This window comes from Amphiprion ocellaris, chromosome 9, assembly GCF_022539595.1.
Source record: "Amphiprion ocellaris isolate individual 3 ecotype Okinawa chromosome 9, ASM2253959v1, whole genome shotgun sequence".
NCBI lineage: Eukaryota > Metazoa > Chordata > Actinopteri > Pomacentridae > Amphiprion > Amphiprion ocellaris.
Window position 1 is genome coordinate 33,536,075 of NC_072774.1, and position 15,094 is coordinate 33,551,168.

At 40.7% G+C, this 15,094-nt stretch overlaps 1 protein-coding gene across 5 annotated transcripts in view; it reads right to left on the minus strand.

Annotated features, from left to right (window-relative positions):
• The window catches only part of LOC111569393 (intermembrane lipid transfer protein VPS13B), a 322,692-nt gene that overhangs the window by 173,868 nt on the left and 133,730 nt on the right, over positions 1 to 15,094 (minus strand). For all 5 annotated transcript variants that reach the window (XM_023271473.3, XM_023271472.3, XM_023271475.3 and 2 more), the window contains exon 22: positions 1,654 to 1,787. In XM_023271473.3, coding sequence (XP_023127241.2) covers positions 1,654 to 1,787 — 134 coding nt within the window. The remainder of the gene's footprint in view (positions 1 to 1,653; positions 1,788 to 15,094) is intronic.

Sequence of the window (15,094 nt, forward strand, 5' to 3'; positions counted from 1 at the left end):
ATTCTGTTTACACCACACTAAAATAAATGGAGTGGTTTAAGTTTGGGGATATCCAAGACCTGGGGTACCAGCTGTCGGGTTATTCGGTTTGGTTCGCTTCCACTCCCATGTCAACAGGACAGAGCGTTTCCTAATTACTGCTGCAGTACGTGGTGTGGTCCCAGTCCCACAGCCGAAGGGGACAGAGGAAAGTGGAGGCAATGACGGGCTCAGCAAACTATTAGAGGGTTGAGTTAACTTTTGTGGAAGTACTGTAAACAGCTCAATGGACTGACGTGAGGCCTGGGTTCTAGAGCATTATTCCAATTCACACATGCTGTGCTCTCTTTCTTGTTTGACTGACATCAGTTTGTGTGGTGCTAGCAATGAGAGTTAAGATGATTTAAGAATGGTTGTTGTACTTGTGCCTCATTGGTTATTGTTTACATGGACAAGAAAAAGAAAAAACTGCCTAAAAGTGAATGATAAGAATGATTAGGCTGTAATTAAGTCCCGTAACTGAGCATTGTTGCCATGAGTAAACCAGATGATAACTTCTCTGCACTTGTGATGATCTACCGGCATATGAAACAGTCCGACATCAAAAGGGTAAAAAAAAAAAAAATGGAATTCAGCTCATTTATGATCATGTAATGAACTGTGAGATGATAGTCTGTTTGCAACAAAATGCAGAACATTTTTGAATGGTCAATGTTGTCATAATGTCAGAAGTGTAAGTGCCATATTTTAAGATAAGGTCAGTGTTTACAGTGGCCCACCAAAATCCACAATAACTGAGCGAAGAAAGAAATTAATACTCCTGAGTGCATGTGGCCACCATCTTTACAGTAATATGTGCATACTGTAGACAATCAGTCAAATTGAACCTAACATACTACTGAGCTCAAAGACGTCCATATGCCCCCTTTAGTAATGTACCCCACATGAGCACTGTGTGCATAGAAACAGACATGTGTGCATACACCATGATGTCCTGCTCTTGCATCAAGAGAAGGCCTGTCAGAGACTTGTCAGCACTTCCTGATGCACTTCAGATGGGGCTTTTTGTGATGTGGTCTCTGCTAACTGGTCCAGTCAAGATGCAGCAAACAGACACAATGGGAGCACTTAACTGTCCAGTTAGACACTTAAAAAGACAGAAAGGGATATCCAACCAGCCAGCCAGCCAACCAGAAACTTGGCCCGCCACAAAGGTATAGAAGACACTATGTATGCATCTGCATTTAAAACTGGCTAATCAGCTAACAGTTAACAGAAGCCCCTGGAAGCCATCTGGCCACAACCACAGAGAGAGGCCAGCATTGCCAGGTTGAGCTAAACCTCAATAATTTGCCTTAACCAAAGAAAGAAAGAGGTGGACAGACACAGAGGTAATGGTCTCTAACGCAAAGTCAGAATTTAGGTTGAGTGGAATAAACATTTCAGCTGGACTGTTGTTGATGTGTGTTCTTGATTCCCAGTCTTCAAGTGTTGAGAATAACTACTAAGTCAATCTGCTTCAATCAAAGTGGATATTGTAAAGTTTTGCAGATCACCAACTAATGGGCAGGAGCAAAGGACTGCCACCCAAACTCAGTACACAAAAGGAAATTGGTATCTTGTATACCTGGTCCTATAGACAAATTAAGCCGTAATGAGAATCTAGTTTAGTACCTGTAGAGTAAGTCGTTTAACAGCATCCCAAGCATGGGTGATGAGTTCCTTCATTCGCTCCTCTGACGTTGTCCACGACTCCACAGCTGTGGTGTCAGGTATCACCCTCACTGGGATGGACAAGGGATGCGATTCTGTGAAATAAAGAAAATGATAAAGATAAAGGTGGCATTAAACTGAAGTTTTTATTTCCACAATTAGTTCAGTTGTGGTTGTGGTTATCATTATTCTGCACTGCATGCCTCCAGAACTGATATCACTTTAATATGCTGAAATATTTACTCCAATGCTGAAGTAACCTCTTTACCACAGAAGTCATGTAACACCCTGTAAAGTCTCATATAAAATCAATATTTTATTTAGTAACATGAGAAAATGTACTGTCCTGCATGTATCTTTTATTTAACTCTCTTCATAATTCACTGTTATTTTCATTAGCTGTACAGTATCATGTTATATGATGTTTAACTGACACTTCATTGAAGTGATGTAATGTTGGCACTCAGGTTTCTTGTCTCCTACAGCGTGAGAGGGAAGTATGAGAACAGAGAGAGGGCACGCACACACACACACACAAAAAGCAGTGTCCTAGACATGACATGTCCTAGTGTGCCTGCTGTGGTCCAGACGAAGGCTGATTGTCTGTGCATGGCAACAGTCAAGCACAGAAATCACACAGCAACAAAACGATTCAGTTTTCTATGCACAAACCATATGAACCTGAAGGTCAAAACACACCTTCAGGAGATAGTGGTTATGAGAGAAGAAGACAGAGAAGAAGAAACTGAATGTAAGAGATCTACAGAAGCAGAAAAAGGGGAAATGAGACAGAAGCATAAAGACAGAACACACATTCTACCAGGTTAATCTGAGGTCTGTGGATGTTAAAGCCATCAGGGCGTCAGAGGTTAGGGAAGGGGGGTCTCTCTAAAGACACATTAAGACATATTCCATGATTTAAAGGTCTGCCTTGCTCAGCAGCTCTATCCCACAGTTGTCATGAAACAGCAGTGATGTCACAGCACTAGAGCGTCCACTCAGAGTCCACACTCACAAAAAAATCCCCAAATAGGTTGTCATGGCAACAACAGCATGCTGCTGGGGTAATAGACAAAAGGAATGGTTAGTTACCCTGGTTTGCGGTTGCTGTGACAACCTGCCTAAAACTTTTGGGTCATGCTTGTGTGAGTGTGCATGCACGTGTGCAGATGATTGAGTAACTAAGGTCACAGGTGCATGTGTATAAAGCTTGTGTGTGTGTTTAAGTGGAAGAAAGCAGACTGGAGGCTGAGATGATTGTGTCTGGACTCTCTTACAGTATTTTCTCACGCTCAGCATCCAGGTGCCTCTGGCACTTGGGGACTATGAAATGGACTGTATTTGTCATGATGCCTACAATCAGTGTTGTACTGCATATTTTGTACATTTGCCAACCTATATGTTCCAATTTACTTTATCCCTCACTTTTATTCATTAACTACATTCTTTCTGTGCAACTTTTACACAAGCAATTCCAATGTTCTTATACTAAATGCCTACATAGTCAAGGATGGCAAAAATTGACTTTGACAGGACAGATTGTGTTTCATGGACTGTCTTTTATTGACTAATGTGAAGAGAGCGCTGCATAAACTGCTGTGATATCATTGAGTTGTCAATAGAGCTTGCTGTACAGGGCTGTGTGTGTCTAGGAGCTTTCCTGTCACACTGCATTAGAGAGCTATTTCCTATTGAGCTCTGCAGGGGATCCATACAGACATGACAGAGCTCTGTGGCTACTGCTCTCTGTCATGTGGCCCAGTTGTCATGACGCGGCAGTTGTTACTCCAGGGAGTGGGCATGTCCTGTGTGTAAACATATATATGTGTGTGTGTGTGTGTGTGTGTGTGTGTGTGTGTGTGTGTGTGTGTGTGTGTGTGTGTGTGTGTGTGTGTGTGTGTGATTAATTGCAACGTAAGTTGTGACAGTGTAGTGTATCTGCATGTGTACATGTTTTTAAATGTTTGCATGAGTCACTGTCTGCAGCCATGTGAACATGACTGTCTGTGCACACAACCATTTTTTGAAGTGTGTTCAAAGTTAGTCTGTGTGTGTATGATTTTCATGTAATTGGTGGTTATCACTGGCAATAATACAATCTCACAACTTTGGTCAGTGTCCTGGTAACCTCGCCCCATAGGTTCTTGCCCAACCAAACAGCACCTTACCACACTGGAAAATAGAACAGAAACATGTACCCAGACAAACTCTCTGACAACACATTAAAAAAAAAAAAAAAATCTCAAAATGAGTTCATACAGTCACCAATCATCAGTGATGAAAACTTAGAGTAAATAAAGACCACCCTTCTGAGTTTCAAAACCATCCATCCTGGTCACACACGCTTATACCATTTCCATCCAATTTATAAAAATAATCTATTACATGTTGGTCTGAGGGTGGAGTGGATGACAAAAAAATCGGGAACTATCTATGTGTGCACTTTAAAACTTTAAACGCATGATTATGAATACACAGGCTTATATAAGCATGTATGCTGTGAGCAATATACAGTATACGTTCATGGTAAAAAGAATGAATTTTTTAAATGCAAAACACTGACAATGTCTACATGAGGGCACGCACACAAACGTAGGTCCATATCCTGAAACTGGGCCAACTAAGAAGGCCACTTTCAGGTAGCGCTATCACCATTAAATTTAACACCCTGACTCCCTGCTGCCTTCTCACCTCCAATCAATACTCTGTTCAAAAATTCATTCTAATCATTGTTCTCAATGATCCCATTGCTTCTTGAGATTATTACTTTTTGGAAAGGCCACAAGGGCAGTATTGGCTGCAGTTTTCATCTAAAAACTGGTTATTGCCCTAATCCTGGCTCACCTTGACCCAAGAGAGACCAAGGAGAGGGTTTCTGAGCATCAATTTTTTAAAGTCTTTTTTTGACTTTGCCAGACTGTGAAAGTTCCTCCCCAGAGAGAGTCTGTTAGGCCAATCAGAAATTGTGCTTTAGTACAGCATAGGCAGTAACAATGCAAGGCCAGTGTGCATGAAGCTCTCTGCTTGGTTTTAAATACCATTCCAGGACTCTGTTTGTTAATCCTGGGGTCATTATTTGGAATGAAACTGCCATATCTTGTTATAGTGACTTGGCGCCTGCCATTTCTGCAGGGAGGGGATCGAGAGAAACAGAGAGGCAGGCAGGGACAGAGCATAAGAAAGACAGAGAGAACACAAGAGGTCTAACTTCATATGAAAGAGAAATATGACAGGAGCGCCCAAAGCTCTTAAACCTGCCCAGGCCTAACAAGTCCTAAGAGTCCTTTTAAAGTGGGGTTATTCCCCCTGCCTCGTGCCATCTCAGCCATGTCCTCATTTTCACCCTCTGCGAGGCCATTAGGCTAATATGTTATTGGCCAAATTCTGACCATAGAGCCTCTCCCTCGCCTTTCCTCCTCTGTTTTGTTCTCACTCTCTACAGCCACTCCCTCTGTCTTTCTCTCTTAGCGTTTAGCTGGTTTGTGAAGCTGCCAGTCCTGTCCCCTATAAACATTCTAGTGTTCTGATGGTGATTATTCATCCTCTTTAACAGCTCCATCACATCTCCCAGCAAGTGAAAGGCCCATGTCTTTGAAGCCCACAGCCTGAGCATGTGTCAAATGATCAGAGAAAATGCAGAGACCAGAGCACCATTACAACACGTTGACTTTAAGGCGAGAAACAAATCAACGTTGCCTCATTTCATGATCACAACACTGCCACAGCAGAGTAACATGGCTCTAAAGTGTGTGAGGGTGTGTGGTGTGGTGAGTGTAAATGGCACATCATTCTAATGTGTGATTTGCACTCATAATTTAACACACAATTGAATACACACAGTCCCTGGTACACCCACAGTCACAATGAAACACTAACATCATAACAGCGCCAGTGAACCTTCCACTACAGATTTAACAGTCTTCACAATAACAATAGAGCAAAGCATCCATATGTCTTTCCCCAGTGGTTGAGCAACTCAACCATAAAAACAGCCTCATTGAGGGATCTCGGCATTTCCCCATGCCGCCTGCTATCTTTCTGGTATGTTCCCTATTACAAATGGTTTACAGTGAGTTGAAGTGTTGTATATTCGGTTACAGCTGCATGCAGAGGCAGCAGTGGGGCTCTTTAATAAACCTGTCCGCCTATTTGTTTTGGATGCAAACAGTGTTTATTTAAATATTTACAAGACATTTGTTACAGAGTTATTAAGGCTCCCATGAAAAGTGGTGCTGTGGCCATGCTGACTGGAACAGGTGAGGAGACGGGGATAGAGGGATGGCAAGAGCACATTTTATTTCTACTTCTCTATAGACACTGGATCCATAATATGAGGTGATCAGAAAGTTCAGAGAGTGTTCCTGTATGTGAAAGGTCATGTATGTGAAATGTGAGCAGTAACTGTCATGAGTCAGGATGCTGCATGACATTCCACGATCAACATGGAGACCTTTCATGCAGGCGTTTTAGTGAACACAAGTACGCAATTGCAATTTCACCATGGACGTTAAATTGGACCAAAGAGCAAACATCGCATGGCGTGTCGGTCAGTAGCTCAGGATGAAACAACTTTTATGTTGAGATTCGTCACTGGTGTTAAGAGGTGGTTCCACAACTATGACCCAGAGACCAGTTGTCTTCAATGGATTACACCTCAGTCTCTGAGACTGAAGAAGGCCTGTGAGGTCAGGAGATCATTGCTTTCTTTAACATCCACAGGGTTGTACACTGCAAATTCATCCATTAAAGTCAGACTGTTAACGCAGAGTTCTACTGTAACATGTTGAGGTGTCTAAGAGAGACAATTCTACATAAATGACCTGAACTGTGGCACAATGCCTCTGCGCCCCTACTCACTGCTTGTTGCATACACTCTACTTGCAAGATTTGGCTCCCTGTTATGTTTACCTTATCCACAAAATGAAATTCAAGTTGAAGCCATCATTTTAAAACAGCGAAGGAGATTTAGCGCAAGTCGCAGCTGGTGCTTGAAGCGCTTACATGACCAGAGTTCCAGGAAGCCTTCCAGAAGTGACGGGAAAGACAGGAGCTGTGCATCGCTGCAAAAGGAGGCTATTTTGAAGGAGATCCTGCTCAATTTTAAATCAGATTTTGCTTTTAATAAATGCAGTCGTGGAACTTGGTCTCTCTTTCTGCCAGCTAAACCTTTAGGGATTCCAACCAAGGTCACTGTAAAGGAAGATTTCTGAGTTCAGGCATGTGCAGCATGATAAAAAGTGACAATAGAGTCACACTTACCATTTCCTAAGTTGTGACTTTCATGATCATTATCATCAGAATTCAGAGTTTCACACATAGCAATGCTAACTTATTTACTCACTATGTAAGAAAGATTTTTCTCTACAAGACAAGACAGCAGGAGAGCAGAGAACTTTTCCCAGCTAGACAGTAACACAACATGTTAAGAATTAAAACAAAAAGCTCACATCTTCTCTCTGGGACACCAAGAACCTTTTTTAACATCTTATGTGAAATCATCAAAACACAGTTTCCAATTTTCTCCTGTTTCTCTGTCATTCTCTGTCACTAAACCCCCACCAGCCTCTACACTAATCCACACACCATCTGATGAACCACAACTCAACCCCAACTTCCCTCTCTGATCCTCTCACTTCAACTTCAAAAACCACAGCCAACATCCACAAGGCCTAATACCCTTATCATTCATGAAAGCAGAACAGGGATACAAAAGGACACATTTGTTCCCCACAGAGCGTTCTGTCTGTCCTGAATGTCAGTTAGAGATTCGTATGGTCTCACCAATATGCAGAAGCCAAAGACGTTCTAATCATGCGAGTAAAGTCCCCTACAGACTACAACCATTCTTCTAAGGAAGGTGGGGGCTTCTATCTCATTATTCCTGCTTTTTCTTGTTTTCTTTCCCCACTCCAACCATCATTACCTTGATAAATTATTGACTTTACCAGAAAAATTAAACTATATAAATAACTCCGCAATGAAAATATTATCCCCTTCTGAAAAGCACACAGCAGCCAATAAAAACCTGCCTGACTTCCATCAGGCTACTTGGGCTTGGATTATAGTTATGTATGACTGTGTAGTTCTGCATGAAGTCCACTCATCAGTTCTCTCTCTCTTTTATAAATGTGTATCTGCATGTATATATTAGTTTCTCTCTGCCGTTTATTTCTCCAAAATATATTAACTTATGTCTTTCCATAATATATGTTTCTCAACCATGAAACCTGGACTTTCTTTCCTGTTCCCAGCCTCCTTTTTTTCTGTCGCTCTATGGTTGAGATCACAGAAAAGTCATCAGCACAGGAATGTTTTTGTGAGCAGCACAGTCCAGACCATCACCAGATATTGTCTTCTACCTTGCAGATTAACAGTATGAACAATGCAAATGTTTCCATTTCTCTCTGTCTCTTTCTGCTTGTTCCAGTAAACAGGAAAATTACATCTAATCCCATCATCCAGACCACAAGCAGAACAAAGACAACAGTTCTCATTCCAAACTTTAGGAAGCACAGCCAGATAGGAGGATAGGTTTCTCAGCAAAAGAAGTATGTTCTCAGAGCGCCAATGGCTAATTTTAGGATTGAAAAGGAAAGCCAGTGAGATCATTACTCTGGTAGATGTTAGAGAACAATGAGAAGCTCGGGACTCGGGAGGCTCTTGATCAGAAACACGGTACAGCTGCCAACAAGAACATTCATTAGGGACAAATAAAGAAAATACTTAGAAGCTAGTTTTATGTGAACCAATTTGTGGCGTAATTGTGCGGGCAGACAGAAATCGACCTCAAACTGAGGAGAAATGACTTGTTTTCAAAGCCGTCTTTCCAGGGCCTTTCTTGTAAAGGATAATCATACAAAAACAAGTGTTAACACTTCTGTGATGATGTTACTAAGCAACATTCAAACAAACCTGTGATGAGAGTTAAATGCACAGTTTTCTAATATATAGTCCAAACCTCAGCCTCTATTGTCCATCTACCAGAATATTTAGTCAGACCATATAATTTGAACAGCAACAAAAAGCCTGATGAACTGACGAGAAAAAATTGCCAACCTGCAAGCCAACTCTGCAGCTATGACAAAAAACATCGACAAAAGGCTCAATAATTGCTATTTGTGCAGCATGTGAACAGAGCATGTGTCATATTAAAAGACAAACCAGTTCGAGTAGTAATGTGATCCCCATGTGCTGAAGAGCCGCGCTTAATTGCAAACCTGTGTGTGTTTAGTAGCACGAGAATAACTATAATATCTTTTACCAAGTGCTGTGTTCAAAGTCAAAGTCTCTGTCATCCACCGGAACTGGCTTCAGTCCAATTCAGCCAACGCTGGTTCTGAAACTCAGTGGTGTCTTGTAACATGTGTCCTGTATATTTAACACGTGCAATGACCAAAACCAGAGGGGAAGAGAAGAAGGGAGAAATATTTTGTTGCCAAATGGAGCTGAGTGGATATGGGTTATGAGATTTGAGCTGGGCAGCCCCACAGCCCCAGTATGATATCACCTTGCCCTCAGTGCTTTCTGGGGAAATGATCTGCAGTGAATTGGTTCTGTGTGTCTCTGTACATTTGCCTACACATTAACAGGCACCTTCCAAAAGCCTGCAGGAAAGTCCCCCTTGATTACTACGAAACTGTAGCTAGGCTGAATGTGGTAACAAAACAACATAACACTCTCTTTACATCATAAAAGTGCCCGGCATGCGTTCAAATGGCCAATTGGAAGCAGGGACATCTAGCTAGTACAATTGTTCTGAGGAGGCTTTGAACTGCTAAAAACTCTGAAAATGATTTTCTTTCAGTGGATTATGATTTATTCTGTTAATTCCCTGAGGTGATTTTTGTGGGGAAATCAATAGCTGCAGTGGAAAACTATGAGAATCAATAGGCTCAGAAAACGACAGTGTTTGCCAATTTATAATCAGGCGGAACAAAACACAGCTCTATCTCAATATTCCATATAACCACCACATTGAGTTATTTAATCTTATAATAGTATTTCAAACAACTACATTCTGGGCATGCCAGCTCTCTGCTTATATTTTAAACTGACCATTTTAATGCATCATTAGCATATACAGTGTGAGCTTTGGGACAGCACAGTATATATCCTGGAGCACAATTTAGCAGAACATCTCACTTTAAACAGCATTGTACCACTGATACAGTTGAAAAATGAACCCTCTAATAGATGGACATTATCGTGGTGTGTTTAAATACAGAAGTAAGAGCAGTATTGAGTCAGCTGCAACTACTATTGTATTTGGATGGAAAGCTATAACTTAAAGGACTAATTTGTAGCATGTTAAACATCAGCAGCTTTTCTCACAAAGTGACTCAAGAGGAACCCTGAGTATCCAACACTAAAGCTGCCTACATCGTTGCAAACATTCAGGGGCTACATATTAGACCTGCACACTTATGTTAAATTAATTGGCAGCAGTATAACACTGTTATGGTTCCAATAAGAACATCAATCTCCTGACAGTCAACTGAGCAGCAGCACCAGTGGCAGTCCAATTGGCAAACTGCCCTTGTTAAACCCAAGTGAGTCTTATGTGTTTATTCCCCATACATCCCTGTAAATGGCAGTTCGAACACGTGTTGACTCCAACTGGCAAACAACCTGCACATCTCTCCTCTGTTTACCTAAACAAATGACTAAAGACTGAAAAATAAAACGCCTGCTGCAGTGATCACAAACCCCCTTAGAGTCCCCTGAGAAATTATATGTCGGCAATAAACCCGCAACTAAAATCAACCTTGTCATATATCCGGACGGTTATTTGGAGTCAAGTTAAAACAAGCACATTAGGGCTATCAAGGAAAATGCCAAATGATAATTAAGCAAAAAGAATGAGGAAAAATAAGAATGACTGCTTGTGTACTTGTTCCAAAAAAGGAAAAAATGAGTTGGACCATTTCAATTCATTTCTTATAGGAACACAACTTATTTCTCAGGGCAATTATAAATCTCCCTGAAAACCTTCCTCCGTCACAGCTGAGATGAACATCCATCAAGACACTGGTCATTTCTTCGCTACATTCACATCAGCTTTGCCCTTCAGTAAATCATTATGGCTTACTGATTCAATCCGAGCTAAACAGCTGGATCGGATGTCCCGGAGTAAGCACACAGCGATTACAAATAGATTCTGAAAAATCCATCAGATGATTCCATGTGGCAAAATAGCTTTAGACATGAAATGCATCCTGCTGACAGGAAAAAGCAGAAGACAGTTTAATGTCCAGCTAACAGTCAACATAGTATAAACACCATACACAAACATGATAAACTAATAAGTAAGTCAGACTGAAGGACTGACTGTGGCCAAAGTTGATTTTTTTTTTTTAACATAACAGCTTGACCAGAGTGAGTTCCCATCATCTCCCTCTTGTTTAAACATCCAGCTCCTTATTCACTGCTCTGCGTGAATGGTAAAGCAATTAATAAATCACCTTCAGAGAGCCGAACGCCAATCATAATATGTTAGATGTCAGCAGCTTTTCTCAAGAGGTCACTGTGAGGAAGGGTTTACAAGGGAAAAATCCTGCTAACAACAGAACCCACTGTACCTTTAAGCCATTTAGATGCCTAAAGTTTCTCACTTTAGCTTAACTGTGTACAGTTATGGGGTTAACATATGTGAACTCCAATTTTGGGTGATTTTCTTCTGCCCTGCTTTATAGGACTTTCCATAAATTTTGACATTAAACAATTACTAAGTAACAGAGGACTAAATATCAGGACAGACCAGTGTACAAATCAAGTTTGTATTTAACCCACCATAGTCAGCCAATATGGATATTTCACATACATCTTTAACTACCAGTTCAGTATCTGCCAAAATGTAAAACGTGGTCACAATGTCTCCTCCTGTTTCTGCATTATAGAGCTGAATAATTTGTCATAATTAGCATATGAACTACTGAGTTGTAGCCAAAAATGCATTTTGTGAGGTCACTGCAACAAACCACCAAAATCACATCAGTTTATTCTTGAGTGCAAGTGGATGTTTTTATGCCAAATGTGAAGAAATTCCCTCAAGGCATTCCTGATATTTTGGAGTTATGACAATAGCACGAACATTAACAATCTGAAAACGTAATGCCTCCATGGTCAACACAGAGGCATAAACAAGAAAAGCACTCAGAGCGCAGTACTCTGCCAAGGCTGCTGAGTCGTTGTATCACGCCGATGGATGAAACCTTTAAAAAATTCATGGTCCACAGCGGTTAATTTGTAGTAGGATGGCAATCATGTGATCGTCAGCAAGCAGCTGATGTAATGTTCACTTGTCATGGTTACAGTGACACCGTGCTGCTATCTCACAATGATACAGAAATCTTTAACAAATCCGTGGATCCAGACTATAAGCTGCATCACTGACAAAATCTAATCACTTGGTCCTTGTGTCATTTCTGACCTTTCCTGAAAATTTCATCCAAATCCATTAGTCCGTTTATGAGTAAAGTTGCAAACAGACAGACAGACAGACAAACCAATGCCAATCGTCATATAACTCTGCCATGTTTCTTGGCGGAGTAATAATTAGAAGAAATTAAGTGAATTTAAGAGAAATGAACAGAATTCAACTCGTGAATCGTAAACCATGCACGAAAGTATCACGATGATCCCACCAGATGCAGGCAATTCACATCATTAACTGGTTATAGTCATGTTTGAACTCAAAGAAACAAAACAGCTAATTGCAGGAAAAATATATCATCACTGAACAAGGATAAGGTGAAACTGAAGTTGCGCGACAAAGGAGGCCGAGTACCTGCTGCACTGTAAACTCCTCTGTAGTTGAGCTCTAGTCTATCAAGATCTTCTGACTGCAGAGAGGCTTATTGTTTCACCATGATTAAAACCACAAGGACTAAATGCCTCTGTCCTTTTTTTATTCTGATTGCCTGCGGAAACAATTTGTAATTTTTCATTATATTTTCTCCTGTGACACCATAGCAATTTCCAGTGAAGATTCTATTCATGTAAATGCAAACTCCATTCCAATGTGGAGAATTAAAGCAGGGGCACTGAAGTTTGGATTTTTACAAAATACAGTACGAGCACCTAGTTACCAATGTCTTGTTTTAACTTCACAAGAGAAATATTTGGATAAGAAAGAGCTCGAGTCTGACTCAGTATATGTTTCTGACTAACTAATGCAGCCCAACAATGAGATGCCATATACAAATATGTCTAACACTAAACACTCCTACAGACATAATTTTGGGCCAGATGTGCTGTCCACTCAGCATTTGACAACAGCTAAAACACTATGTGTTAATGTATGTATGTCTGTGTGTGTAGTAAATTCTAAAATCCATTTGAGGCTTTGTTTCTATTTATTTACATATAACCTGGTGGTAGACAGAAGGACCAAAATGCCAAATGGATGACTAAGAAAGAAAAAAAAAAAAAATACAAAAAAAAGCAAAACTTAACAGAAAGACAAACAGACAGCTTGCCAGACAGAAAAACAACTTCAGACAGAAAAACAAAAACTTAGACAGCAAGATGGAGGAGCAGTCACAGAGAAAGACAGCACATTAACAGCCAGTGTACTCCAGTCAGTGAGTGTTGCTGACAAACTAAAGCCTGATGTAGTTTTGTGTGTAGTGTTGGAGCCAAGGTGATTGTTTACTGACAAGCCCTAATGAGAAAATATATTGTTGAGATGTGAGTAAGCAAAGATGCTGTGGTATGGAAAAGCCATTACTGCAAATTGGATCAAACAGAGGACAGAGGGAAAACCAGGAAGAAACGGCGGCATGACCTTTCAGCTGTGAGCTTTTTAAGCAAGCAAGGAAAGAACCCTAACGGTCCTTTTTAGACTCCGAAATGTCAAAGGAGCTTTTTCTCCTATCAAAACACTTGACATGGGAGAATGTTATACACATGCACTGTTATTTACAGCTACAGGATGACTTCACCCAAAACAGGGATTCATCACTCCTGTTAGGAACACATTTCCCAGGGACTTAAAAAAAGAAAAAAAGACCCACTTGCTTATTTCCCCTGACTCGTCACTGTGATGCTTTGGCAGAGAATGTTTAAACCGTTACAGTGTTTAAAGGACCTGGAGCCTAAACACTATGAGATTCAAACAGTAGAGGCTGAGAACACTTTTTAACATATTTATTTGTTCATTTTTTAAAACCCTGTAACTAATTCAGTTACATGAAAGCAGCCAAGATGTTCCATTGGATCACATTAATTAAATATCCAGAAGGGTACATGTGAGAGGAGGTGGCCTATTAGGTTTATAAATAACCATATGAGCATTAAATGAAAACCATTTCTGTAGAGGGTAAGGCTCTGTGTTCTGTCATAGACAGCTCCTAAACACAGTGACAGCTCCAGCCATCCTCCCAGGTAAGAATCTAAAAATACGTGTACAGTATAAGTGTGTGTAGTGTTTCAGGTAGTTTCTCTTTTTTACTTTGTGATCACGATACATCCTTGAGGCCAACTAAACACATCCCTCACACTGATGAAAATACCAGTGCCTTTAGTGCTTCATTTGTACTCTTGCTCAATTGTCAGTAACTAAATTCCTCCTGACCTGTCTTGCCATAATCAATAATAACCTAAAAGCTTATAGATACTGCTTATATACCTCACAGTGTGCTCCTGACAACAAAAGCAAGTAGTCACATCCTTGACAAGATCCAGAGCTGCATCTGTCCTCTTCTACTCAGCTTCTCCAACTTGTCCATCTGATTCCAAATTATTCAGAGTTTCCTACTCAGGGACAACAGCTATTTTGAAAGGAAGCACCATAGCAATGCTACAAACGTGCATGTGTTTCTATGTGTGGTATGGACAGGTATTTAAATGTATATAGCTGCCTGCCTGTATATACAGTATGCACTTGAATGTATTTGTACATGCTGATAAATACATGTACACTACGGATTGTGCATGTGTGCACGTGCACTGAATCTGTTTGTTTTGAACAGGGGGGTCCAAGAACGTGGAAACCTGGCATAGGAGCAGCCTACACACAGCCAAGCCACTCATCTATTCTGGGCATCCAGAGCCCACAGAGCCACGGTAATACTACCAGAAGAGGAAAACAGAGGATGACATGCCTGGATATTCACCATCCTCTGAGAAACGGGTTCACTCAGGTGTCAGCACACTGTAGCGTGTTATGTAACACCATAGTAACATGGATTTACTGCATAGAAACAAGGTTAACTACATCCACAGTTAAGTGCTATTATCCCACTATTGAAAGACATCTAAATTCAAACACTGAGAGAAGAGTTTGTAGTAAATAAGCGGCCAATGCTGTTCTATTTCTCTCTGCTGTACTGGTTTATTGACTTGACGTTATTGTATGATGTGCAATGTCACACTGACATCTTCACTATGACACATAAGGCAC